The 26,566-nt window shown below is 35.3% G+C and overlaps 4 protein-coding genes across 5 annotated transcripts; 3 read left to right on the top strand and 1 right to left on the bottom strand.

Moving 5' to 3' along the window:
* On the bottom strand, positions 1 to 4,387 carry LOC100819892 (protein CYPRO4). Its single transcript, XM_003529347.5, has 2 exons — positions 2,238 to 4,387; positions 1 to 515 (listed from the first exon to the last, which is right to left on the bottom strand). The coding sequence occupies exons 1-2, from the start codon at positions 3,771 to 3,773 to the stop codon at positions 228 to 230; spliced, it is 1,824 nt and encodes a 607-aa protein (XP_003529395.1). The 5' UTR covers positions 3,774 to 4,387; the 3' UTR covers positions 1 to 227.
* A 10,282-nt stretch (positions 4,388 to 14,669) lies between these two features.
* LOC100803695 (probable LRR receptor-like serine/threonine-protein kinase At1g51810) lies at positions 14,670 to 18,805 on the top strand. 2 transcript variants are annotated; one of them, XM_014777567.2, is made up of 9 exons: positions 14,670 to 14,796; positions 15,417 to 15,960; positions 16,576 to 17,039; positions 17,376 to 17,511; positions 17,680 to 17,751; positions 17,858 to 17,926; positions 18,032 to 18,103; positions 18,333 to 18,399; positions 18,522 to 18,805. In XM_014777567.2, exons 1-9 carry the CDS (start codon positions 14,685 to 14,687, stop codon positions 18,603 to 18,605), a joined length of 1,620 nt encoding a protein of 539 aa, XP_014633053.1. In that variant the 5' UTR covers positions 14,670 to 14,684; the 3' UTR covers positions 18,606 to 18,805. The 2 variants fall into 2 exon arrangements, with proteins under 2 accessions (XP_014633053.1, XP_003528508.2); XM_003528460.4 differs by having other exon boundaries at positions 18,512 to 18,805.
* Positions 18,806 to 20,514: 1,709 nt separating this feature from the next.
* Positions 20,515 to 24,366, top strand: LOC100819362 (uncharacterized). Its single transcript, NM_001255605.2, is given in 3 exon segments — positions 20,515 to 21,140; positions 21,262 to 21,388; positions 24,030 to 24,366. Coding segments are annotated over 3 exon segments (543 nt in total). The 5' UTR covers positions 20,515 to 20,798; the 3' UTR covers positions 24,104 to 24,366.
* Positions 24,367 to 24,512: 146 nt separating this feature from the next.
* LOC100803158 (CML30-like protein) lies at positions 24,513 to 25,306 on the top strand. The gene has a single exon (NM_001289260.2). It carries the CDS (start codon positions 24,533 to 24,535, stop codon positions 25,088 to 25,090), a length of 558 nt encoding a protein of 185 aa, NP_001276189.1. The 5' UTR covers positions 24,513 to 24,532; the 3' UTR covers positions 25,091 to 25,306.
* Positions 25,307 to 26,566: the final 1,260 nt, after the last annotated feature.

Genomic DNA, 26,566 nt, shown 5'->3' with positions numbered 1-26,566 from the left:
TTCATAAGCAATTATTTTATTATTTGTAATAAAAAAGGACAATTCAGTCAGCAAACCCAAACTAATCACAAAAAAGAAGAAAATACATACAGGGCAACCTAAAACGTGCTTTACAGAAAAATAACAGCATCTCAAACTTGGATACAAGCAAGTATATTGTTCAAACTTCAAAGACACTCCTAACACTAGAAATTTGAAACCTTTAAAGAAAAAATGTAAACAGAGGTTTAACCATGTCGCTTTCCAGACATGCTGATTGAGCTGACTTTCATAGGAGTTGCCACCACCAACGGAGCTTCTGGAGAGTCACTAACAGCAAATTTGTCGTGCATAAATCGCGATTCTACAATGGACTCATCCTTCAATATTATCTTGTAACAGTAACAGCTCTTCAGCCCTTCTTGATTCCTGTAACATTCATGAGCACTGTTCTTCACCTGCTGAAAATCCCATATCACACTAAACTTGCCCACAGTTGCAACAAGGTGGCGTTCTTGTTTACCATTCTCAGTGACCTGAAAGACAAAAACACAAATGAGATACTTGCAGGTTGCTGCAAGTTAATTGACTCGGTAAACTACTAACTATGATCAGTCTAAAATATGCATACTTTTCTAATTCGCATTACATGCAAGTATTTAACATGGAATAACAAGGAATTCTATCTTGAGATGCATAGGCATTAGGCACTATCCATATATATAGTTCACCCATATCCATAGCCCAATTAACCAAATACATTGTAAACATACCTCATGATTTAGCAAATTTAGAATCATACCACATTTTTCCTACCTGCCTAAAGCTACGTCCTACAATCTACCCATGGTAATCCACTAATCCCATACTTGCACCCCCTCACATTATTCTTGAATCCCTTTCGTCAATTTTTTTAAATATCCTTCTCATTAATAATAAATGCTACCCACTATTGTTTATCACACCTATCATTTTTTCAATCTGCCACTAGTGTCTTGCTCCACCAGAGCAGTTTCATAATAATTCCAACTGCTCTGACATGGATCACACAACGTTAATCATCTTCAAAAAAAGCTCTGCACTTTTGCCTCCAGGTTCATACTTTTAGCATAACAATACTCAAAAAGTAAATAATAAAGAATTTACTATGATGATTTAAAAATGAACGAGTTGTTTTCATCAACATCTAAATACAGAGTATGCAACTTTATACATTATACATACAAATACAAATAATATATATAAATAAAGGAGTCCTAAAACCAAAAAGTAGGCACCCCAAAACAATGGAAAAATTCCTTTATTTAAAAAAGACATGCTAGTTTATGCAATAATTATAAACTATGTAGTCGATTGAAACTATTTGTTAACAAGTTTCCATAGATCAAATCAAACTTTATGGAAACAAGTTTGTTTTAATATATTTCTTCATTCAAAGGAGAACATAAACAATAATGGCTGGGACATAGAAAAGTCTATAAAGCCAGGTTTGCCAGTGAATTTTTTTTATCTGTGTTGTGGGCACCATTCATCAATGTATAACACTATAACTTCGTAAACATTGTCGATGTAACCAAAACCTTAGGAACAGAAAACATCTGAATAACAACCTTGTTATGATAAGAACTTAACAAGCCTATAATAACTCGAGAAATAATTGCCCCATAACATAAGAATCACTAAAATGAAACTTGTGTAAGCATTGTTTCTTTACACCAACAACGATAAGGTTTTTCACTCCAAATGAGTTCCCCTACAAGAATCATATGACACCATAATGTTCTGCTGTAAATCATATCTATAAACAAATCATTATGAACCTCTATAAATCCTTTTTAATGGTTTCTACTGTAGTTTTTCTCAATCTTCCTTTACCTCTCTAGAGATTTGACTACCCTCTCTGGTTCTCTCTCTAAACTAATCTCCTTACCTAGTCTTCTCCACACATGTCCAAATCACCTAAGGCAAGATTCTACCATTTTTCCCATAATAAATGTTCTCCATACTTTTTCAATTTTTCTTCAATCATTCATTCCTAATCATAGTATCACACCCTGGGATGTGTAAATATTCTTCCATTTTTTTGTAAAGGGATATGCCAAAAATTCTAGGTTCGCCAAGATCAATCAAAGACAATTAAAAGCACAGCGGTTGAAGAAATTGCCAAAATTGACATACACAAGTAGCTACATGGACATACCAAGAACTGAAATCATAATGAACAAACAACAACAACAACAACGGAAAATTGAACTTACCCACGAGAAATGGCCACCGTGAAACTTATTGTTCGCGCCAGCCAAATGCGAATCAAGAGGAGTCAACTTCAAGAGCCTCGGAGCAGGTATCCTGTTCCCCATTCTACCACTAAATCCGGTCTTCGTCCTCCCATCTTTATCCGTAAACAAGGTACAAATGAGCACCAAGTAGGTATCCGTAGTGCCAAGCACCCACTTGCCATCATAAGTAACATCAACACTAGTAATCGGCGAACCAAGCCCAGGAAATGCTGTCTTAGCCATCCTCATCGACGTCTTCGAGTACAACCTTATCTTCCCATCAAGAGACCCCACAACAATGGACCCATCACCGGTGGTCGCAAAGCACTGAAAGTTAGTCCCTCTGGAAAACTGATGCCCCTGGCTCCAATGCAAAACGGGAGAAGAACTCGCCGTGGCAATGTTCTGAACAATTCCCTTCCTATCCCTCATGTCCCACTGGCACAACCGGTTATCATCCAGCCCCAAAAACGTTGACTCCGAAGGGTCCAACTGCGACCCTTTGGTGTCATTGGTGATATCCCTCATCGTTAAGTCAGCACCGTCTTTTCCAAACTTCCACTCCGTAACAATCTTCCCCGTTTCAATGTCGAGCTGGTGAAGCTTCGAAGCGTGGGGCTTTCCGTCGTTTAAGGGACTCATCAGCATCATGTTCGTTTCTGCGCGCATCAACAAAGCCTTGTTCGGTGTCGAACCATCTCCGGCGAATTTCACGGCGACGCCCTTGCCGTGGATCCCGCGGTCGAAGTTGCGGTACACGTGGACGCCGGTGTCGTTCACCATAAAACTATTATCCAAAGCGCCTAGGGTTAGGGTTTGGACCCCGCCATTCGCGGCCTCTTCGAATTCCTCCATTAAATCGTTTCTCCGCCGCGACGGCGACGGCGAAGGAGACGGTTCTCCGGAGACGGCGTCCTCCCAGACGGAATCGTCGGCGGCTTCCGGCTTCACCCAGCCGATGAACTCTTTACCGTAGATTTTGACCTTGTTTTCTTCCGTGCACTCGATTCCGTACACGTTCTCGAACATGCAGCTCTGAAATTCCGTGACGAATCGGCGGTAGGTGTCATCGGAGGGGAACTTGAGGGCCCAGACGCCGTCGGCGACGAAATCGACGCGGCGCTGGTCGCCGAACATCTTCAATTGCATTTCGGAGGAAACCCTAGCGCGGACCTTGGAACCTACAGTGAGGAGCCAAACATCGTCGTTTTCGTTTTCGTCGGTGTCTTTGTGGAAAGCGTAGGAGGTGTGTTTGTCGGAGAGGATCCATTTGGCGTTGGGAGTGTTGCCGCCGATGTGGAGATAGAGCTTAACGGCGTTTTGGGGAAGCGGTTTGGCGGAGGAAGACGGCGTTTGGTATTTGAGTTTTAAGGCTTTGAGTTTCGCGTCCACGTCATCGAGCTCGGTGGAGTGGGTGGTTTTCGCGTCTTCGTAGTGCTCTGTTTCTTCTTCGTTTTCGTAGTCGGAGTCTGAGTCGGTGACTTCGAGGCCTTCGCGGCTCTGAGAAGTGCCCATGGAAAATGGATTTTTTGATTTGATGAATGAATCAAAGGAGCCAAATGATTTTGATTTCGATTTTGGTTTTCAAATTCAATTTGGTGGGGTGTTGAGATTAACCGTTTTATATGGTCCCTACCGGTTAGTCAGGCATGGATTTAACGCACTTATTTTGTAATTTATGTAGAGGTTGAGGGTCTTTGCTTGGTAGCTAAGCAAGGACCCCAAAGTTTTGTTTGGATAAATTGTATTTGGGTTGATGGCTTTTCGGTATTGGGTTCGCGTTTGGGCCGTGTGATACGCGCCGCCAGGGGTAGCATTGCCGTTTGCTTACATCACACTTTAACGGACACCAACATTCAGCAAGGAAAATGTTGGATGATGGTAAGACAGCATTGAAGGTGATGGGTCGAGTGCATAGATTCTTCTAAGGAAAAATTATTTCTTTAAATGCAATGAAATTGTTTCCATATGCATCATGCATGTTCATGTGGGGGCTTCTTATATAGGTTGAGATTATTTTTGTACATCTCAAATTTGATCTGCAGTGTGGTTCAAGATGTATTAATTAGTTCAAGATGTATTAATCGCAACTAATTTAAGGTGTAGTCAGAGATGTACAATTGGAGTGTTGGAAGGATATGCTAGCTTGATGAATTGCCAACTCATTTCTTTGCCTTTTACATATCTCGGAATTTCAATTGGTGTCAACCAAGGAAAGAGGAGACTTGAAAGCTTATTGTGGAAAAATTTACCAAAAGATTGTAGTACTGGAAGCATGAATCTTTATCTTTTGCGGGTAGACTTTGCTTGATTAATTTGATAATTTCTTCTCTCTTATTATTTTTCTTGTCTTTTTTTCAAAATGTCAAGGACTGTGAAAAATAAAATTGAGAGTATTTTAAAAAAAAAATCTATGGAAAGAGGGTGTTAATGTGAGATTAATTAGTTGGGTAAAGTGGAGAAAAGTGTGTTGTCAAAAAAATCATGAGGCTTGGGGTTGAGAGATTTGTCTTATTTTAATGTGGCTTTATTAGGAAAGTGGAGATGAAATTTGTTTTTTTAAAGATAATTTTTATGGGTTAGGGTTCTTGAAGCTAAGTATTGGGTTTCTTGGACTCCCTTCCTATGTGGAGTAAAGACCTAAATGAGAAAACTCATTTTATCTCATTTATTTAAGTGGGGAGAGGTCACATGGATGAGAAAGAGACTCGTTTGTGAGGAAAATCATTGTGATTTTCGCACACCCACTAGAGAGCGTTTTTCAAATTATAATTGCAGATTCGTTTACTGTTGGATCGAACTGATTTTTGGACAGCATGTTCTACACACACGATACTTCAAATTATCCGGTTGGATTGTCAAAAAGATATCTGGAGAGGGAAATAAGTATTTCACATTCTCTGTTCTATATTTTGGGATTTCATCTTCTTGTCTCTATTGTAAGCATTGATGCTTTGTTTTGATTTGGCTGTTTGTAACATGTTTCAATGTACTTGTTGGAGGCTCTCTTGTACCTTTATTAATTATAGTGGAGTTATTTCTTTAGTTTGTAAAACCCGTGGTTCTTACCCTTGCATTGAGGGGTTTTCCACATTAAACAAATTATGTCTCTTGTGTGCTTTTGATTTCTATTTTGCGCTCTATATTTTATTGGTGATTCTCACAGGTTCTTGCAAGTTTGGAGGAATTTATTTTCGCTGCCTATTGCTCTGTTATTAAGTTTGTTATTGTGTTGACCTATTTTTCCCATCAGAGTGGTATCAAAACTCTTTGGTTAAGGAGCTGTTTTTCTACTTGCTTAAACGATGGAGACACATATGAAGGGTGATAGAGACAAGAGCAGTAGCAAGTCTAGGTCTTGGTACAAGAATGTTGAGTGTCATTATTGTCACAGAACATAACATATCCAGAGGAATTGTTTTCTATGGAAGAAGGAGAGTAAAGACAAAAAGGGTAAGCAAAAAGATAATGATCATGATGATGATCATGTGACTATTGCTACTAGTGATGATCTTGTTATTCTCCATGACCTTGATTCGCTTAATCTTGTATCTGGTGAGAGCATGCATATAATTGATAGTGGTGCTACACTGCATGTTACAGCCAGGAAGGAGTTCTTCACATATTACACTCTAGGTGATTTTGGAGTCTTGAAGATGGGTAATGATGACGTGTCCAAGGTGATTGGTGTTGGTGATATTTGTTTGGAAACCAACATGGGAATGCAGTTGCTACTTAGAGGAGTGAAACATGCTCCATATCTCATTTTTGGTTTTGGAAAATGGAAACTCACCAAAGGTAACTTGGTTGTGGCCAAGGGAGAGAAAATTTCAAAGTTGTATTGGACGAAAGCTTTGGTTTCCAGAGACAGTGTGAATGCTATGGATATGGAAGCATTTTTGTGGCACTGAAGGCTTAATCATATTAGTGAGAAGGGGCCGAATTGTTTAGCCAAGAAGGATATGCTTCTAGGATTGAAGAATGCAGATTTAGAGAAATGTTCTCATTGCATGGTTGGTAAGCAAACCAAAGTATCCTTTAAGAAGCATTCTCCCTCCAGAAAATCTGAGTTGCTTGAATTGGTGCATTTAGATGTTTGTGGCCCTTTGAAGGTGAAATCCGTTAGTGGTGTACTTTATTTTGTTACCTTCATTGATGACTGTTCTAAGAAACTTTGGGTCTATACTTTGAAGACAAAAAACCAAGTTCTTAAGAAGTTCAAGGAGTTTCATGTCTTAGTTGAGAGGAAGTCAGGCAAGAAGCTGAAACACATTCGTGCTAACAATGGTGGTGAATATTGTGGATCGTTTGATGTCTACTGCAAGTAGCATGACATTGCTCATGAGAAAACTCCTCCTAAAACTCCTTAAGTGAATAGTTTGGCGGAGAGGATGAACAAGACATTGATTGAGAGAGTGAGATGTATGCTCTCTGAAGCAAAGTTACCCAAGCACTTATGGGGTGAGGCATTGTACACGACGGTGCATGTTATCAATCTTAGTCCTGTTGTTGCTTTGAATAGTGAGGTGCCGAACAAAATTTGGTTTGGCAAGAATGTGAAGTATGATCATTTAAGAGTTTTTGGCTACAAAGCTTTTGTGCATGTTCCAAAGGATAAGAGATCCAAGTTGGATGCAAAGTCAAGGCAATGTATCTTCATTGGTTATGGTGAGAATGAATTTGATTATAGGTTCTATGATCCTGTTGAGAAGAAGCTTGTTAGAAGTCGTGATGGAAAATTCATGGAAGACCAAACCATTGAAGACATTGATAAGTTGGAAAAGTCTACACCCAAGGAAGACAATGGTGTGGTTGATTTTGAACCAGTTCAATCACCTATTCAAAATCTGAATATTGATGTTCAGAATGATGTTGGTGTCCAACAACCTAGAGATGAGGTAGGTGTTCCTATTGATGATGATGAAGAGGAGCATAATATGTCATAAGATGAAAATCTTGGTGATGATACCGAACCACCTCAAGTTCAACTTAGGAGGTCCAACAAGGATAGAGAACCTTCTAGGAGGCATTCTCCTAATGAGTATGTGATCCTAACAGATGATGGAGAACTTGAGTGCTTTAGAGAGGCCATGGAAAGTGAAGAAAAGAGAAAGTGGTTGGATGCAATGAAGGACGAGACAAAATCCATACATGATAATCACACTTTTGATTTAGTGAAGTTACCTAAGGGTAAGAGGGCCTTGGATAATAGGTGGATCTATAGGGTGAAGCATGAAAGTAACTCTACATCTTTGAGGTACAAAGTCGGATTAGTGGTGAAGGGCTATAGTCAAAGGAAGGGTGTTGATTTTAATGAGATCTTTTCTCCCGTGGTGAAAATGTCATCCATTAGAACCATGTTAAGTTTGGCTTCTACTCTTGATTTGGAGGTAGAACATATGGATGTAAAAATTGCTTTCCTTCATGGTGATTTGGAGGAAGAGATCTACATAAAGCAACCTGATGGTTTTCATGTTGAAGGGAAAGAATACTATGTGTATAGGCTAAGAAAGAGCCTATATGGTTTGAAGCAGGCTCCGAGGCAGTGGTACAAGAAGTTTGAGTCTGTTATGTGTGAGCAAGGCTACAGGAAGACTACTTCTGACCATTGTGTCTTTGTTAGAAATTTTTCTGATGATGACTTCATTATCCTGTTATTGTATGTTGATGACATGCTTATTGTTGGGAAAAATGTTTCCAGGATTGACAGGTTGAAGAAGCAATTGGGTGAGTCATTTGCCATGAAGGACATGGAAGTTGCTAAACAAATTCTTGGTATAAGAATCATGCGTGATAGAAAAGAGAAGAAGTTGTGGTTATCACAAGAACACTACATCAAAAGAGTGTTACAAAGATTCCAAATGGAAAAGACTAAGGTGGTGATCACTCCTCTTGCTACTCATTTTAAGCTGAGTTCTAAATAGATTCCATCAAATGAATATGAGAAATTAGATATACAACAGGTTCCTTATGCATCTGGGGTGGGAAGTTTGATGTATGCAATGGTATGCACAAGACCAGATATAGCACATGTTGTTGGTACAGTCAGTAAATTGTTGTCAAACCCAAGTAGAAAGCATTGGAATGCTGTGAAATGGATTTTGAGGTATCTTCATGGTACTGTTGATATGAGGCTTTGTTTTGGTGGTGATAAGCCTATGTTGGTGGGGTACTTAGACTCAGATATAGCTAGAGACATTGATTCCAAGAGGTCCACTTCGGGTTATTTGATTAAATTTGTAGGGGGAGTTATGACTTGTCAGTCCAAGCTGTAGAAATGTGCAGCTTTGTCTACTACAGAGGTAAAATTCATTGCCATTACCGAAGCATGCAAGGAGTTTCTATAGGTGAAGAAATTCTTGCTGGAGCTTGGTTTTGTTTAAGATAAATATCTACTATTTATGGATATTCAGAGTGCTATTCATCTTGGTAGGTCTAAGAATATTGATGTGAGGTATCATTGGATACAAGATGCTTTGGATGTTAAGCTGATGGAGTTGGCAAAAAATTCATACTGATGATAATGGTGCTGATATGATGACTAAGGCATTACTAAGAGGAAAGTTTGAAGCTTGTTGTGAGATCGTCGGTTTGGCGGTCACCTCCACATAGTTGTGAGGGGGAGATTTGTTAGGTTTTTTAGGCTCCCTTCCTATGTGGAGTAAAGGCCTAAATGAGAAAGCTAATTTTGTCTCACTTATTTAAGTAGAGAGGGGTCAAATTAGGGTGAGAAAGATACTCATTTGTGAGGGAAAAACAATTACAAAACATTGAGAGAGAAAGGAAAGGGAAAATCATTGTGATTTTCACACACCCACCAGAGAGCGTTTTTCAGATTGCAACTGCGGATTCGTTCATTGTTGGATTGGGCTGACTTTTGGAAAGCAGGTTCTACACCCATGATGCTTCAAACTGTTCGGTTGGATTGTCAAAAAGATATCTGGAGAGGGAGATAAGTGTTTCGCATTCTCTACTTTGCATTTTGGAGTTTCATCTTCTTGTCTCTATTGTAAGCATTGGTGCTCTATTTTGATTTAGCTGTTTGTAGCACATTTCAGTGCACTTGTTGGAGACTCTCTTGTACCTTTAATGATCATAGTAGAGTTATTTCTTTGGTCTGGACGACTTGTGGTTTTTACCCTTGCATCGAGGGGTTTTCCACGTTAAACAAATTGTGTCTCTTGTGTGCTCTTGATTTCTATTTTGCGCTCTATATTTTATTGGTGCTCCTCACATGTTCTTGCGAGTTTAGGAGAATTTATTTTCACTGCCTATTGCTCTGTTATTGAGTTTGTTATTGTGTTGGCCTGTTTTCCCCATCACTAAGTATGGTGGGTGGCGAGGATCTTATTAATGCTAATTACACATCAAAAGCATAAATTTGATGGAGAGGTTTATGCTTGGATTGTGGGGGTCGAGAATCTTCAAAATGGTTTGAGGAGGGTAAGAGATGGAAAATGGGTAATGGGGAGAGGATAAAATTCTGGACAGATAGTTTGGTTGGGTGAGCAAAATTTTTAAATCCTAGGTTGTTTTCCATATCAACACAACAAGCATAATCTGTCAGTAACATGGGGATATGTGTGGGATAAACATGGAAGTGGAATCTTTCTTGGAGAAGAGATTGTTCTCTTTGGGAGAAGGATAAAAAAAGTGAGCTACAAAACAAGTTCAATCTTATTAATCTAAATAGATTGGTGAATGATGCTTAGAGTTGCTTACATGATTCGAGTGCCACACACACACAAATATATATATATATATATATATATATATATATATATATATATATATATATGCCTTTTTTGCTTCTTTTATTTATTTATAAAAAAAACAACAAATATCATTAAGATTGTAATATCCCTATGATTGGAGTTTTGTGGGAGCCATTCCAAAACATGACGATACCAATTTGACAAAGAAAAACTACATTAAATCTAAATCACATAAAAAAGGTATAAGGGTATGAACAATAAACACTAGATATAATTTAAGAATTTTATCTAATAGATGCATAACTATATTGTTTAGCTCATCAATCACAACATACTTTAAAGAACAAATCAGATTTTTTTTTACATTTAGCAAAGGTTCAATAGCGTCCCATAGGTCAATTGAAATTCAACACATTATGCCAGTAGGACATGTGATTAAGATATGACAACAATTTTCCATAACCGCCTTACATAATATACAGCAGGCTACACTAGACATTATTTTCTCATATCGTCTGACAAGGGTTGGGGGCAACTTTTGCAAGCCTTCCATAAAAAAAAAAAAACAGATTTTACTGTTAACTTGCAAATTTCATACATTTTCTAGATCCTTATAATTTTCCCTTACTATGTATTGTGATGGATGATGGAATAGGATTTCGTGATCTATATGGTTTCAATTTGACTATATTGGGAAAATTAGGTTAGAAATTCATCTTTGACCCTGATGCTATGATTTCAAGACTAGTAATCAAAGCTAAAAACTTTTCTAATGAGATATTCTTAGATTTGGAGGTTGGCCACTATCCAAGCTAGATTTGTGGTAGTATTTGGACATCTTGAGTGTTTTGGACATTTCCACAATCTAAAGAGCATATTTTGAATGATTTAATTGTTACAACACAATCTAATACAAAACTCATGCCTGAATCTAAAAAATGAAATCTAGATTTAAGATAAAAGACGTCCATTTTGGACATTTCCACAGACTACTCCATTACATTAGATATATTAGATAACACACTGCAATAAATATATAAATATATAATCACAAATAATAGTTTTTGTTACATAGACCCCAACAAAAAAGATGAAAAAATCAGAAAAAAGGATCAAGAAGCTTATTTGCATGACATAAAAGGATCCTTCTACAGATTGTTGAGCTCTTTCAAGATGTGTTTGGAAGCCATACCTAAGCTTCAAAGAAAAAAAAAACAAAATCTGAAAAGGGCGTATTTTATCTATAAACTAAAGGGAGGTAGGAAAAGTAAAAGAAAGCAACCAAAGCAATTATGGCAATCTAATTCAATAACAGAAGCTAGCAAAAGTAAAATAGTTATCATATTCTTGTTACAACAGATTAACAGCTACGTCTTTTCAACCAGACTTAAGAAGAGCCCTATGTCCTAAATCATAACTAAAGTATACATATAAATAGTATAAAATGCTTATGTATATACAAAAAGTGTAGAAGAATAACACATTGTGCTTCCCGTTGATATGAGCTTTCACTTTTCCCTTTTTTGAAGTTTCAACAACAACAACGAAAATGACCCGAAGAGCTTCATTTCTGAAATCATAAATAATTGGGGTAAAAAAGAAGCAACTATAGACTTGAACATTCAATAATTAAGAAAATACATGAAGTTTGATCCATATAATTATTGAACCCACCTTTGCATAATTAAAGCAATATTAGCGGCCTCAGGCTTTTGCTCTTCTTTCTGCTTACCATAAGTCAACTTAAGATCCGCCTGGGCATGTGCCTTAGGGGATAATTCACAACCTATTGCAGCCTCCAAATCTATATTATGGGAAGAAAAAAATTATAAACATAGTAACATACTAACGTAAGGGAAACCATGTAGTTATTTGTCCCTACCTCCTGCTGAGCTTTCCTATAACACATCATCCCTCGAATTGTGCATTTCAAACAACAAAGAACATAAAATGTAGTAAATATCTTGCAGGAGATACCTTCTTTGACAATTCCATTTCCTCTTTTGTTATTTCCCTTAATAGGGGTTAGTCAATTAAATTGTGATTGGTGCTTGTATTAAAAATTTATTGAAATACAAAAGTTCCTTTACTTTCAAGTGAAACTTAGGAACATAAAATTATTTGTAACAAACTTTGAGAGGGAATTTTTTGTCATGTTCAATATTACTAAAACAAAATATTTTTTTTAATGATATAATCTGTTTAGACTAATTTCTTTGTCCTTGCACATCATGCTTAACCATGACAGTTGTGTCATAGTTATATATACAATGAAACCAGAAAAAGCAATGCCATTAAACTTTATCGAGCAACCTTTGATATTTCCTAACAATGGAAGTAGCTTTATCTAAGAAAAATTAGCATGAATGGTTTCAAGGTATATATTTTTAAGAGAGTAAATATGTGAGGAAAATTGGAAATTTTAACCATTAATTTTAACACACACACATATTTGTGTAGAGGGGTTTCATCATCAATTTCATCATTGATAGGAACAAACAGAGAATATCAACAACAAAATCAACAACAAACTCGAGAAAAATCAATACCTAGTTTTGAACATGCAAGTCCTCTCGATGGCTTCAAGATCTTTTCTTTGTCAAATATCTTCTTTGTCAAAATCTCTTCAGTGCTTCCACATGATTGATGGAAGAAGCACGTCTGCCAAGACGACAACAATGATGAAGCACTTTTAGTATAAAGGATGGAAGAACATTTGTGTGAACCTTTTGGTCTTTCCATCTTAAACTGAGTCACAGGAAAAAAGAAAGAGAAAGTGAAAAGACTCCATTTAGTGGGGAAGGCTTTAGAATATAAGAAAAAAAAGGGAGAAGATAGAGTACTGAAGTCATATGTATTGTTAAAATTACAATTTTTTCAATTAGTAAGCCAAGTGTCAATGATAAAAGATGTCCATTTTGGACATTTCCACATACTACTCCTTTACATTAGATATATTAGATTGTGGCTTTGAGTGTTATGCTTTTTGTACTCAAGGCATTCCTCTCTACAACTTTCTTTATATTGGTAGGTCATTTTTTTATTTTTGTCATCAAATTATAATTTTAGGATTATTATTTTATAGATTTATAATACAAATTCTTAGCATGAAATCAGTTGTCATGCTCATGCATCATGGTGAAGGAAATTTTTGCTTACTGTTGTTGCTTGAATACTGAGAGAGACACGGAGACAGGTAGACAAAATGAGAAGTCATAAAGAGTGTTGGCAAGAAATCAACAAATCTAGGTCACAATGTCAATTCCATGGTTCAACAATGCCAAACCCGTGTTTTGTACTCTAATCATTTAGGGTTAGGCTATTGCTATCATTCCCATCCATTAAGATGAGATGTTTGCATCTTTTATGGCTATTTTCTAATTGACAAATTGTGCACGTAGCTGTATATAATTATTGAAAAAAAGTTTAAATAATAACCAGTTGAACTCATACAGTTGCTTGTGCAATTTTATACAACTATATATGTTTCTTGTTAAAATGATGGACATTAACTTGTGCAGCTTACATTATTCAACCATTGTCATATTGCCTGGTAGGATTTGGATATACCCCAATCTTTTTTACATGTAATTGTATTTCATAGCCATCACTAGAGTTTTGAATGAAAATATGACAAAAAATTGTTAAAATCTTAAATAAATGTTGTGCTTGTTTTTGTGTGGATCCCCATTGCATAACGTTCTTTTGTGTTGTTTGCCACCCTTCTCTTTTTCTCTTTTGAAGATTTAGGGTTGAATTTTATCTTTTAGGCTTGGCTTATATTCAATGAAAAATAGACTCCACTTATTAGGATGTAGATTTGCCAAATCTGAAGCACTTTTCCAAGTCTTCAAGGATAAAACTTGAAAAGTGAATCCTATGGAACAATGACATACAACTGGCAATTTGAGATTTTATTTTTCTTGTCTTGCCTTCCATGAAAAAAATGTGATCCTCAGTGCACCATCATTCACATTTTTCTTGTCTTGCCACTTTTAATCCTTTCTAATTCTAAGTAAAACATCAATTTCGTCCTTGAAATTGATATCACCAATCAATTTGGTTCTTAATTATGAAAAATCAAATTTAATTCCTAACTTTGATTACCATCAATCAATTTAATTTATGTCATTGACATCATCAATCAATTTGGTCCCTAACATTATTAACAAAGAGAATTTAGTCCTTAACTATAGTTGGAGTCAGGAACTAAATATTCCTTTCCATGTTTACCTTTGGTAGGATGTCCCGAGAGGATTATTTCTAAGAAAGACCCAAACTTTTAGGATTTAATTACCAAAAAAATTAATAACAAATATTTCGATCTTTTAACTTTCATTATCGGAACAGAAATACAAGAGAAACATGTCAAGGACTCATGTATATTAACATGTAATTTTTTATTTGTACGATTACAAACATAGATAACAAAAATTAGAAAAATAATATTATAAAATTATTATATTCCTAGAATAATTAATATAACTCTATTCAATAATCCAAAGAAACTATTTGCCCGTAATACCAACTAACGCTAATGTCGCTTTATAAATTACAGAATGGATGGACATATGACCAAGTCAAGCCATGACTATCACTATCTTTCAGGAGAGCCTTGGACGTGTCAACCCTTGTGAATGTGAAACCAGGCCATGCCATTCTCTTTCTCTTTTGTTTTCAACAAAACCGTAAAAAAACCTTCCCAAATCGCATGCTCTCAGGTGGGGCAGTGGCTTATGACAATATGAGCCCCTCCGTCTTCCTCCTGTGGCTTGTCATTATTTCTGTCCTCGCCCACTCTGCCCTAGCTTCAATCCCTCTAGGTACAAATTATATTAATACTCAAATTAAGCCCCCCAACAAGATAATGAATTTGCATTCACTATGTTCATAGATTAATGGGTTAAGTTTTTTCTTTCTTTATTTCTAATATGTACACAATTTAATACCTTTTTCCAGGTATTTTGATTGCACCCATAAATGCATGAGGAAAATAATCATAGACACCAAATCCTATTTAACATTTATTAGAGGGAAAGTGAGAGGAGAAAAAAGTGTAAACATGACAGATAATATGATATGATAATCATAAAAAAATGTTAATGAAATATTGATGTTTATATATCATTACTCAATGCATGATATAAAATCATATACGGTTTCAAAATTGCATCGTGGTCATAGTTTTGTTGTGATTTTTAATATTGACAAAATTTAAAGGCTAATGCTTCAATTGTGATTGTGTTACGGCCACATAAACTCCAAAATCCTTTCATGTTACAACTGAAATCGGTCATGAACTATTTTTTAAGTCCTTACCCTTAAATGCATGAAAATTTTGTAACATGGAGATTATTTTTTTATGCGTAATGTTGACAATGAAAATCAAAGAGATGTCCTCATGCATCTACCCTAACCATGGAGAATTTACGCATGCATGCAGCTTATTTCTTAGACTGTGGGGGCACCAAAGAGGTAACGGTAGACAATCTCACATACATTCCTGATGAAAGTTACATCAAGGTGGGCAAAACCACCACCATCAACAAGCCAGACTTGTTGCCAATACTCTCAACATTGCGATACTTTCCCGACACGTCGGCTAAAAAATATTGTTATTCATTGCCCGTCATTAAAGGCAGCAAATACCTTGTGAAGACAATGTACTACTATGGAGGTTTTGATGGAAGGAATAAGCAGCCTCCGGTGTTTGATCAAATCATTGAAGGGACAAGATGGAGTGTTGTGAACACCACAGAGGATTATGCCAAAGGTCTTAGTTCTTACTTTGATATTGTGGTGGTGCCATCGGGGAAGACTTTGAGTGTGTGCTTGGCAAGGAATGCACACACGGGTGGCGCAAGCCCCTTCATTTCGGCCTTGGAGGTGAAGAGGTTGGATGCTTCTTTTTATAATCCTACCGACTTTAACAAATATGCCCTTCTAACCGTTGCCAGGCATGCCTTTGGAGCTGAAGATATCATTAGGTAATTGAATGTTTCTTCTTTTTATTTTTCTTTAGAGTATTGCTTTTAATTAATTTTAGAGTATGGGGTAAAATAATTTAATTTTGTATATATGGGGTATAGTGAATGTAACTCTTGTTATCATAAGAACCAATAACAATAAATATAAATTATTATATGATATTTAACCAGACAAATTTTTAAAAAAGTTGTTCATACCATCAACGTAGTATGGGGCAAGTATGTCTCCATCGTCTAGTAGTTTGAACATCTCTCTCTTTCAAAGAAGCAAAACAGATTCAACTTCTTCTAGGGAGTAGGGTGCTTCGAAAGGAAGAAGTTGACCATGAATTTTCATTGGCATTGAGGGTAGGTGCTAAAAAAAAGTTTATCATAAATTTTCATTAGCATCCAGTGTTAACACATTATTGATATAACTTTTAAAATAATTATTATAAAAAATATAAGTTTATCATATATAATAATTTATAATTAAATAATAATATAAAAATATTTTAGAGTGCCAATTTATATTTGATTTATTCTCGATATGTGTTTACATGAATGGTATAGAAAATACAGAATTATAGGTATGATGAGAGTTCTGATCATTAAAATGTTTATTTGTGGACCTAGTTTTCCAGATGACAAATTAAACCGGATGTGGCAACCATACAAGGACCAGAATCTTGTTGTGGAAAGCCATTCAAATGTGACTTCTTCAGACTTTTGGAATCAACCTCCAGTGAAAGCATTCAGTTCTGCAATGACAACTAGTCGGGGGAAGACACTTGAGATTCAGTGGCCTCCTATGTCCCTTCCCAGCACCTATTACTACATTTCCCTCTATTTTCAGGACAACAGAAATCCAAGCCCTTACAGCTGGAGAATTTTTGATGTTTCTATTAATGGCCACACCTTCTTTTCCAGCCTCAATGCCACAACTAAGGGTGTCACTGTTTATGCTGCAAAATGGCCACTCTCAGGGCAGACCAAAATTACATTGACCCCTGGTAGTGGAATACCTGTTGGACCTGTGATCAATGCCGGGGAAATTTATCAAGTTCTACCTCTTGGTGGTCGAACTCATACTAGAGATGGTAACTTACTAATCTCACTATTTTGCAATGTCTTTGACTGAGGTCATGTTTGAATAAAGTTTGTTATAAGCATTTGAGAAGAAAACAAGGAGGTAAAATGAATTGAATTCCGCCTACAAGTTAAAATCAATTTATGCACTTATAGAAGTTCTTCGTCTAACTTCTCCAAACTCTAAAATGCATAAATTGATTTTCATTTATAAGAGAAGTTCAACTTGTTTTGCTTTCTTATTTTCTTCTCCTATAAATACTTATGGAGAAATTTATGCAAACATAACCTATATTACAATCAATAAGCTAGTTGTTGAATCACTTAGTTGTTGTGGTTATCCTTAGTAATTGCAATGGAAGATTTGGCAAGAAGCATTCAGAATCCTCCTGCTGATTGGCATGGTGATCCTTGCCTACCTAAGGGAAATTCTTGGACTGGAGTTACATGCTCTAATGGTTTCCATGCACGAGTCACGACACTGTAAGTTCACTAATAGGCCACAACAATAATTAAATTCCTCTGAAGTAATCTTAATTTGACTTAATTCATTGAGAGTGGAAAAATGCATCTAGTAACAATTGTCATTTTCTTGTGCCTTTCATATGTCTAATGGTGGATTCACATGTTTTGTTTTTTGTAAATGTGAAGGAATTTGACAAATGCTGGAGTGTCAGGGTCACTTCCTCCAACTCTTGGCCGTCTAAGTGCACTAGAGCATTTGTATGGAATGTTGCCCTCTTACTTCAAATATTCCAATACAAGTGATTCCTTCTTTTTGTTTTTTCAAACAACTGAATCAAGTCACTTTGTGAATATTTGGTTATAGGTGGCTTGGGGAAAACAAACTCTCAGGCACTATCCCAGATTTGAGTGGACTGAAGGAGTTAGAAACATTGTATGTGGCCCAAAAATTAAGATGCATCATGTCACATTATTCTTAATTTCTGAGATTTCTTGATCTTTAACTCCCTTTTTTTCTTTGATCTTGGTTAAATCCAAGGCATTTGGAGAAGAACAACTTTGAAGGACCACTTCCTCCATCAACAAAGAAACTCCCAAAACTGCGTATAATGTAAGATTTTACAATTTCAGAACAAAACCACTAAAATGTTTTTCTTCTGTCTCTCTATGATGCCTTAGCTAACCAGTTACAACCCCATTGGGTTTGACAAATATCTTCAATGGATCATGTCACATTCACTCTTCATTTTTCCCATTCTTTCTCTTCCTTTTCTCACATCTATCAAGAGTTGCCTACTAACTTGTGTGTGCTCTGTGACAAATGGTGACTGTAAAACCAGTGAGTCAGATTTTGAGAATAAGTCACCAAACACTAATTTAAAGCAAAGCGAAGTGAAAGTAGAACAAGTAAGCGCAACACTATACTTTTGTATCTATGCTAGTATTAACTATAACTAACATTAATAGAGTTCCTCTAAAGTTCACAAATTACTAACTATAATTGTGTGTTTTTGGTAAGATGGCTCTAGAGATTCATCCGTGAGAATGAGCACAAGCCATTGCAAATTCGACAGGTTTTGTACGTGACTGAAGAGGCTTTAATACAATCATAGTGTCTAATGGGACGAGAAGTAATTAATTGGCACCATATACCAATCCCATTATTTCTGTATCACGTGGGAATTATGATTGCAAGCTATTGCTGCAAAAATTAGACGCATATGTGTAATTATATGGTGATATATATTGAGTAAATATTTGATAGAATATGATTGAAAGAATCTATTGTTAATGAAGTGGACCTATATTAATTCTCTCCAAAATCATGGTCAGATTATTTATCTGCCTTCTTGTGTTTTGGAAGAAAAATTCACACACCAAGGATATTTGCTAATGTAAATTCATTTATAATAATACAATATCCGATCTTGAATATACATGCTAAATTTTACACAAATTAAATATTTATTATTATATAAATTTTAAGTTTTAAAATATAGTTAACTTGAATTTATTTAATAAATATAAAATAATTTTGAAATTTAATACCTCAATTAAATACATACTTATTTCAAGTTATACATATTAATATTTGATATAATATAACATATTGATTATAATATTTCAAGTTATAATACTAAAATTAAATTCGATTAGAAAAATAAATCTTATTTAGATAAGAAACAATTCAAAAGAATAAATCTTACTACTTTACGTAATAGATTCAACTATTGAGTTGCTCTTTTTTTTTCAATTATCCGCACATCTCACCGACCAATGACAACACAATTTCAATTTTTTTTCATTTCGATTATAATGTAAGGGGTTAAAATATAATTTTGGTTTCCTATTTTTTTAAAATCAACTATTTTAAGGGTAATAAATTTATAATTGATTAGTATGTGGCAAATCTTATTTTAATTATTTACTTACTAATAACATTAATTTATAAAAGAAAGAATTAAAAAGTACACAACCAATATTAATTTATAAAAGAAAGAATTAAAAAGTACACAACCAATGTTTGAAATTGGTCATGGAAATTAAAATCACATATTTTTCTAGAATTGGGGGATGAAATTTCTCAATTAAAAAATGAGAAGACTAAAATCACATTTTTTTAAAAGTGAAAAATGAAATGTCTCAATTAAAAATTAAAAAACTTAAATTGTAAATTTGAAAAAATAGGGGATGAAAATTACATTTTAGCCTAGTGTAAAATTACATCATTGGTTTAACATGTGACAAAGGTTATATTTGACAAAATTAGTTAAAAAGTTAACCGAAGGTGGAAAAGCTAGCTGCTAGTTAAAACTAAAAAATTAATTACTTAGTTATAAATGTTTGATAAAACTAGCTATTGAAAGAGATAAAACGTGTAAAATGACATAAAAATAATAAAATATTGATTTATTTTAAAAATGTAACTAGGAAATTAAATAAATTTATTGAGGATAAAAATATAAGAAAATATAAAAAGTTAGAAGTTAGAAACTAATATTTTAAAAAATGCTACTTAAAATAATGTTTCAAAAAACATTGAAAACTATCAAGAAGGTACTAAAAAGTTTGTTTAGTAACATTTATTTACTGTATATTTAATGATGATTATTTATAGGATAATAATAATTATTTTAAAACAATAAAATGATATAAACATGCAGTAATTTATTTTAAAATAAACTAAATCAAATACATATATTTTCAATAATTGATATAAAATATTAATTAAAATACTAAAATTATTTCTGATTAAATGTCGTTGTATCTCGCGCGGCCCTTGTTTTCCATGTTCATGTTCAACTTAACCCTAGTTTGAAACGAGGAAAAGAGTGAAAAAAAAAACAAAAAAAATTGACATTTAAATCAGAAGAAAAGTGCAAGAAAAGAAAAATTTTAACTTTTGTGTCTATAAGTGAATTTTTATTTTCTTTCTCTTAATTAAAAAAAATATAATTATTGGTATTTTTGTTTCTTTCTATTTTCTTTCTTTTAGGCAAACATATCATAAGGAAACCTACCACTTCAACTAATAGCAGCGAATCACAAATTCATCCGATCAAGAGAGAAGCAATCATAAAATAAAATCCGTTTATAATAATAAATAATTAAATTTAAATATATCCGATAATAAAAAATACTCTCTGGTCTCTGCTTCGGTGCTTCTGCACACCATTACCATAATACTGAAAATACCAATCTATAATATTACGCAGATAAATATAATAATTCCCCTCACATTTGCACATTTCCCCAGAAAAAATAAGAACTCCACTCTTTTCCTTTCGGTTCATTTTTTTCTGCGAATGTTCGCTACCAATGCCGCGAGCAACCTCTTCTTCCCCGGCAATCCTTCGTCCTTCCGGTGCCGCGCCGCCGCCGGAGACCTCTCCGCGGGCCCCTCCTTCTTCCAGTCCGTCGCTGGCGGCCTAAGAATAGGCCAGTTTCCCGACGGCGCAGGACTCGTCGTGGAAGGACGGCGCGGCGGTGGAAACGAGCCGATAAGGGTGAAGAAATGGTCTCGGAAGAATGAGAGTTACTTGGACAACGACACTGAGCCTCTTCCCCTTCCAATGACGTATCCCGATTCCTCGCCCGTTTCGCAAGAAGAGATTGATAAGCGCCTCCAATGCGATCCCCAAATTCAGGTTTTAGTCTCTTTTGATTCCTTATTTGCATTGTGAGTTAGTTCTGTTTGAGTAATTTAACTAGTTAACATTTTATTTTTATTTTTTGATTTTGAAATGTGTGGCTTGTATTGTATTGTAGGATTGTAAAGAGGTGGTGTATGAATGGACTGGGAAGTGCCGTAGTTGCCAAGGATCGGGATATGTGAGCTACTATGGCAAGAGAGGGAAAGCGGTTACCTGCAAATGCATTCCTTGCATGGGAATTGGTATTACATTTGCCTTCAACATGCCTTGCCTTTTTTATTCGTGATAACTTGTGTTGGATAAAGGGGTGGGGGGATTAATCATGAAGTTGTGAATCTTATTTTTGATGAACATGTGTTGAGTGTTATGTTATGACCTTTAAATGTCATGGCTACGTAAATGTGTTTGCCCGGTTGCCTAAAAAATGCTATATATGTGGCACTAGCCTTTTGTTTTTGAATTTTTTTATGCACAATGGTCGCACTGAGGTTCGAACCTACAACCTCATGCATTCTACCCTCAACCCCCACCACTAGGCAGTGACACTAGCTTATTTAGAGGATGAGTATTCTCCTGTTGGTTCTTTTTGTCATGACAACAACCTATTTTGAGAATTTTCTCTTTATTCTTTTGTTTGATTCTAAGAAATTGGATCCATCTAACTCTCCTAACTACACACAATGACATTATTAATTGTTGAGTGGCATGATTTTTCGGTAAATTTAGTTTTCTACCTTCTTAACTGTTTCAACATAGAAGAGGGTAGAAGAGTGATAGCTAAAACTTGAGAAAACAACTGGCTGATTGGGTTTTCCCCAAGGATCTCCAGCGGTTCTTGTGTGTTAATTTAGAAGATTTGGCACCAGCATAGGTGCTACAAAGGCTTTGACACTGCTCAATTGGCAATTATCTGACGTATCTAGTTGGAAAGAAATGCTAGAATCTCTATTGGGTGTTTGTTACCTCAAGTTTTTTTGGGATCCAATCAGTTCACCGAGTTTCGTTTTAGTGTTCTGCTACTGGTCTTCTATGGGGGGTGGGGTTTTCTTTGTTAGAATAGAGAGATTGACTTGTTGTATTACCTGTTTCTTGTTCTTAGTACTTTTTCAAACCTTTTATTTTTGTTATATATAATTCTTGAGGAATTTTTATCCTTTCACTTTTGTACCTTCTTTTCTGTTTTAATAAATTCTTTTATATGAAAAATCATTTACATGATATAATTTTATCTCTCAAGTGAACTGTGAACATGCTAAATTAGCTCACATGTAGCATAGACGGACTGTTTTGCTGCTTATGTTTTGTTTTTTTTCATTCAAGGCACCTTTATTTAATGTATTGCATGGCTATAGCCATGCCCCATTCATGTCATCTGATTTATGACTTTGGGCAAAGTTATTTTGCCCATAGTTATCAATAGATCCCTGATCACAGTGCAGAGCTGCTGACCCCAAAAGTACTGTATCAGAATAGTGTTATACTGAAAATAATGGAAAAAGTATGTAATTTGTACTTTACTCATATAAGTGCTAAAAAATCAAAGGTTACCCAAAATTAAGAACATATCATTAATAATCAAAATTCGTGGCCTAGAGACACAATCACCATCAATCGAATAACAAGCCAATAATAACGAGGAGAGAATGAGGCTGAGGTGCTGTGTTTGGTTGTTGTAATTGAGATGATGGCTTGTTAACCATATCAACCATGATGGTTGTGACTTGTTTGCTATTTTCCCACAATTCAGGCTTCTATCATCTCTTGATAATAATGGAATACGATGCCACTTCTTGTGCATTCAGGCCATGTGACACGATGCTAAATTGCTATGGTGCACTATTAACCATAATTTTCCATTTTATAGATTTGAAGTCTTAGATTATATTAGAAAGTTTGCTATTCAAGTTAGCCATTCTAATGTAGAATGTTTCCACTTAATTTCCATTGAGCTTTTTCCCAACTTCTCTGTATGGTGAAAAAAATATTGCTTGATGGTGGGGAGGATGTTTCTCTTTGTGACTTTGAGTTGTTATGCAATATGAATTAGGATTCCTGTCTCGTTGTCATATGAATTACAGCATCTAATTTATGACTTCCAACATAAGAGTTTGGTAGATTTTGTTCCACCCATCATCACAATTACAAAGAAAGATTTCAAGGGATACCTTAAAATAGTGCCCTTGCTTTTCTAGTTTCCTTTTGCCTGTAGTTAGTTTGAATCATAACTTCCTTTATCATATACTGTTAATTTCAGTCTTGTATTTTTTTAATGCATCAGAAGTGTTGGTATATCCCACATGGCGTAGTTACTGAAATATACCAAGTGACCACTTTTGTACAGTCTTCTGCTGTTTAGGATGTTTCCTGTTCCCTTTTGGTTTATACTATGGTGAAACATGTGATGTGAGGGGTTGATGATAGAGGCTTTGTTGTATATTGAAGTTGTATTTTAGATAGGAATATAATGTGTGCATCGTATCCCTCCCTTCCCTGTAGTGGGTATACCTTTCTTGTAAGGATACATTCTCAGGTTCCTTTTACTATTGAATATATACCACATTAGCCATTAGTTATAAAAATACAAATCAATATATTTGTGTTGCTTGGGGGTCATCTTAGAATTTCTTTTATATAAATGGGTTATCCCATGTTTTAAGTGTTTTTTCCTTAGATGCAAACTATCTGCTTTACTAGTAAACCTTTTCCTAATAGTGACACACGGACTTAATGGACAATTGGACATGCATGATGTTTCTATCAAAAACATTCCTGAGTGACCATAATTCCATGTCAACTTTCTGAAATTCCATATGTTCTTTTTATCTTCACTGTTATTTTCAAGAATGTCAAGTTGGAGTAATTTGCCTAATGTCTGTTTTGCAGGTTACGTGCAGAAGATAACAGCTCGCAAGGATATTGATGTAATGGAGGATTTGGAGAATGGAAAACCACCATGATGGTTGATGGTCCTCTCGGACCCCTCAGTCTTAGATTCTTGTTTTATTCCCTTTCTCCACCTCGGGAATTTGTACTTTATTTATGTTGATGAGTTATTCTTCCATAGTAGTTCCTCAAAATAATACGTAAATGAACATTGATACGATTAGACTTGGTAAAGATTGTACCACTAGAATACTGACTTGATAAAAAAATATCCCCACAAAGTAAGATAGGAAAACACACTTGTATCTTTTGGAAAGAATATATTCTTTTCCATAAATTATGCTTATCTTTTGTCGCACACCATTCTTTTCATATCCTGCATTTTCATTTAGCATCTTAAGTTTCGTACTGCTGAGGGGCATGTCACCGCCTCTTCCCATTTCTTGCTAATATAAAAGGCCATATCCTGTTTTCTTGTCAAATGAAATTCATCGCAGCATAAAATGTCAAAGACAAGTTTCCTTGACTTCCAATACAACCTCTCAAGGAGAAAATACCTGAGGAAGCCATCGCGCCTGTTCTCCCGGGACAGGCAGAACTCTGGGCTTAAGGGTGTGTTTCTTCAGCCTAATGCTGATGAGATGAAGCAGGTGTTTGACAAATTTGATTCCAATAAAGATGGGAAAATTTCTCAACAGGAGTACAAAGCCACCATGAAGGCTCTAGGCATGGGGGACTCGGTTCATGAAGTGCCAAATATTTTCAGGGTGGTTGATTTGGATGGAGATGGATTCATCAACTTCAAGGAATTTATGGAAGCTCAGAACAAGGGTGGTGGGGTTAGGACGATGGATATACATAGTGCATTTAGGACGTTTGATAGGAATGGCGACGGTAGAATAAGTGCTGAAGAAGTTAAAGAAACGCTAGGAAGGCTGGGAGAAAGGTGCAGCATTGAGGACTGTCGGCGAATGGTGAGAGCTGTGGACACTGACGGAGATGGCATGGTTGACATGGACGAGTTCACAACCATGATGACACAGTCCCTGAGACATGTTTGAATGTTTATGGCTATCATGTTTCTTGAGCTTGTATTTAGGATCACCTCAATGAAAGCTATGTGTGCTGTATTTAGATTTGTGCATGTGTTAAATAAACTGGATTTTAAAATCAGTGGAACAATACAATTGTACTGTTAAAACGGACAACTCTATTGCTTGTAATGAATAATACTAATATAAAAACTTTCTTGTGTTTAGATTTCTACCTTATTACTTAAAATTTGTCGAGAATCAAGTTAGGAGACGCCAAGCCTTAGTGTCTGTTTGGTAAGTGTGATTTTAAGCAAACGAAAATAGGTCGTCATGTTTGGTGAATGTCATTTAGAGCAGAGTTAAAGTTGAAATCAGTGGAACTCACGTTTTTTCATCTCTCTCATGTGTGAGTTTTCTCACGTGATAAAAAAAGCTAATGACTCTTGTGCCGCTAGTGGTAGAATTGATCAAGTTAAAAGTTAGTTATAGATAAAACTCAACTGAAATCTTGAATATTCATCCCATCACTTTAAAAATTAAAGGCTAAAATATTTTAGTGTTTCTTATATATACTTGAGTTTTATTCCTAATAATTCTTTTTCTATCTTTTTGTTCTTGATGTTTGAAAATTTATCATAAGTCTTTATTGTTAACTTCTGTTAAGTTGGTTATAGGTTTACATGCTAGCATGTCACATATGTTAGCACAAGTGCTAGAAGGAAAAATATATGAGAACAAAGGTAAAACTGGCTATATATCAGGAGCTCAAACATATTTTAACCAAAAATAAGAGAACTGAAATAAAAGGTAAACATTTCAGGCTCTACTGAGCTTCCAGATCAATAGCGTCTTTGGAAAAATGTTTGAGAATGGAAGAATCATGCTTGAGATATGAAAAATCAATTAAGAAATCAGAGGCCAAAAGAAGATATTCTATTAAACAAGTTAAAAAATAAAGACAAGGTAATAATTAACAATAAAAACGGGAAAATAAAGTACTTGAAAATCATGACTTCATATTTAATTCGTTGATTCTCTGCATATATCATGACTTAGCTTTTAGTAAAGTTTATATTTCATGCTCTCCACCACGAGTAAAAATCTGACTCGCCATTTCTTTTTTGCCTAAGCTCAGAAGCGCCATCACGTAATGCAATCAGCAACCAGTGACAGCTGTTTTAACAGCATACCAGTTGCTGTAGACTACAATTCCAAATCAGTGCTGTGTGTTTGGATTAGATTTATCTTGAGAAATAATCAATTACTTTTTCATGGTAAAGGCAAAGCAACAACAATCAGTTGTTTCTACTTTTTCATGGTACCGCCATGATTTTGAGGAATAGAATTGATTCTTAAGTGTTATTCAAACACACTATAAAAAATATGATCTATGTTACAAGCAATCACATACCCCATGGGCCTAAAAGAATTTATTCCCCCAATACACCGTCTTTAACTATGAAGATCGAAGATATCCTTGTAAACATCTTTTCAAAACCAAAC

This window comes from Glycine max, chromosome 7 (genome assembly GCF_000004515.6).
Source record: "Glycine max cultivar Williams 82 chromosome 7, Glycine_max_v4.0, whole genome shotgun sequence".
Taxonomy (NCBI): Eukaryota; Viridiplantae; Streptophyta; class Magnoliopsida; order Fabales; family Fabaceae; genus Glycine; species Glycine max.
This window is presented reverse-complemented; position numbering and strand designations above follow the sequence as displayed.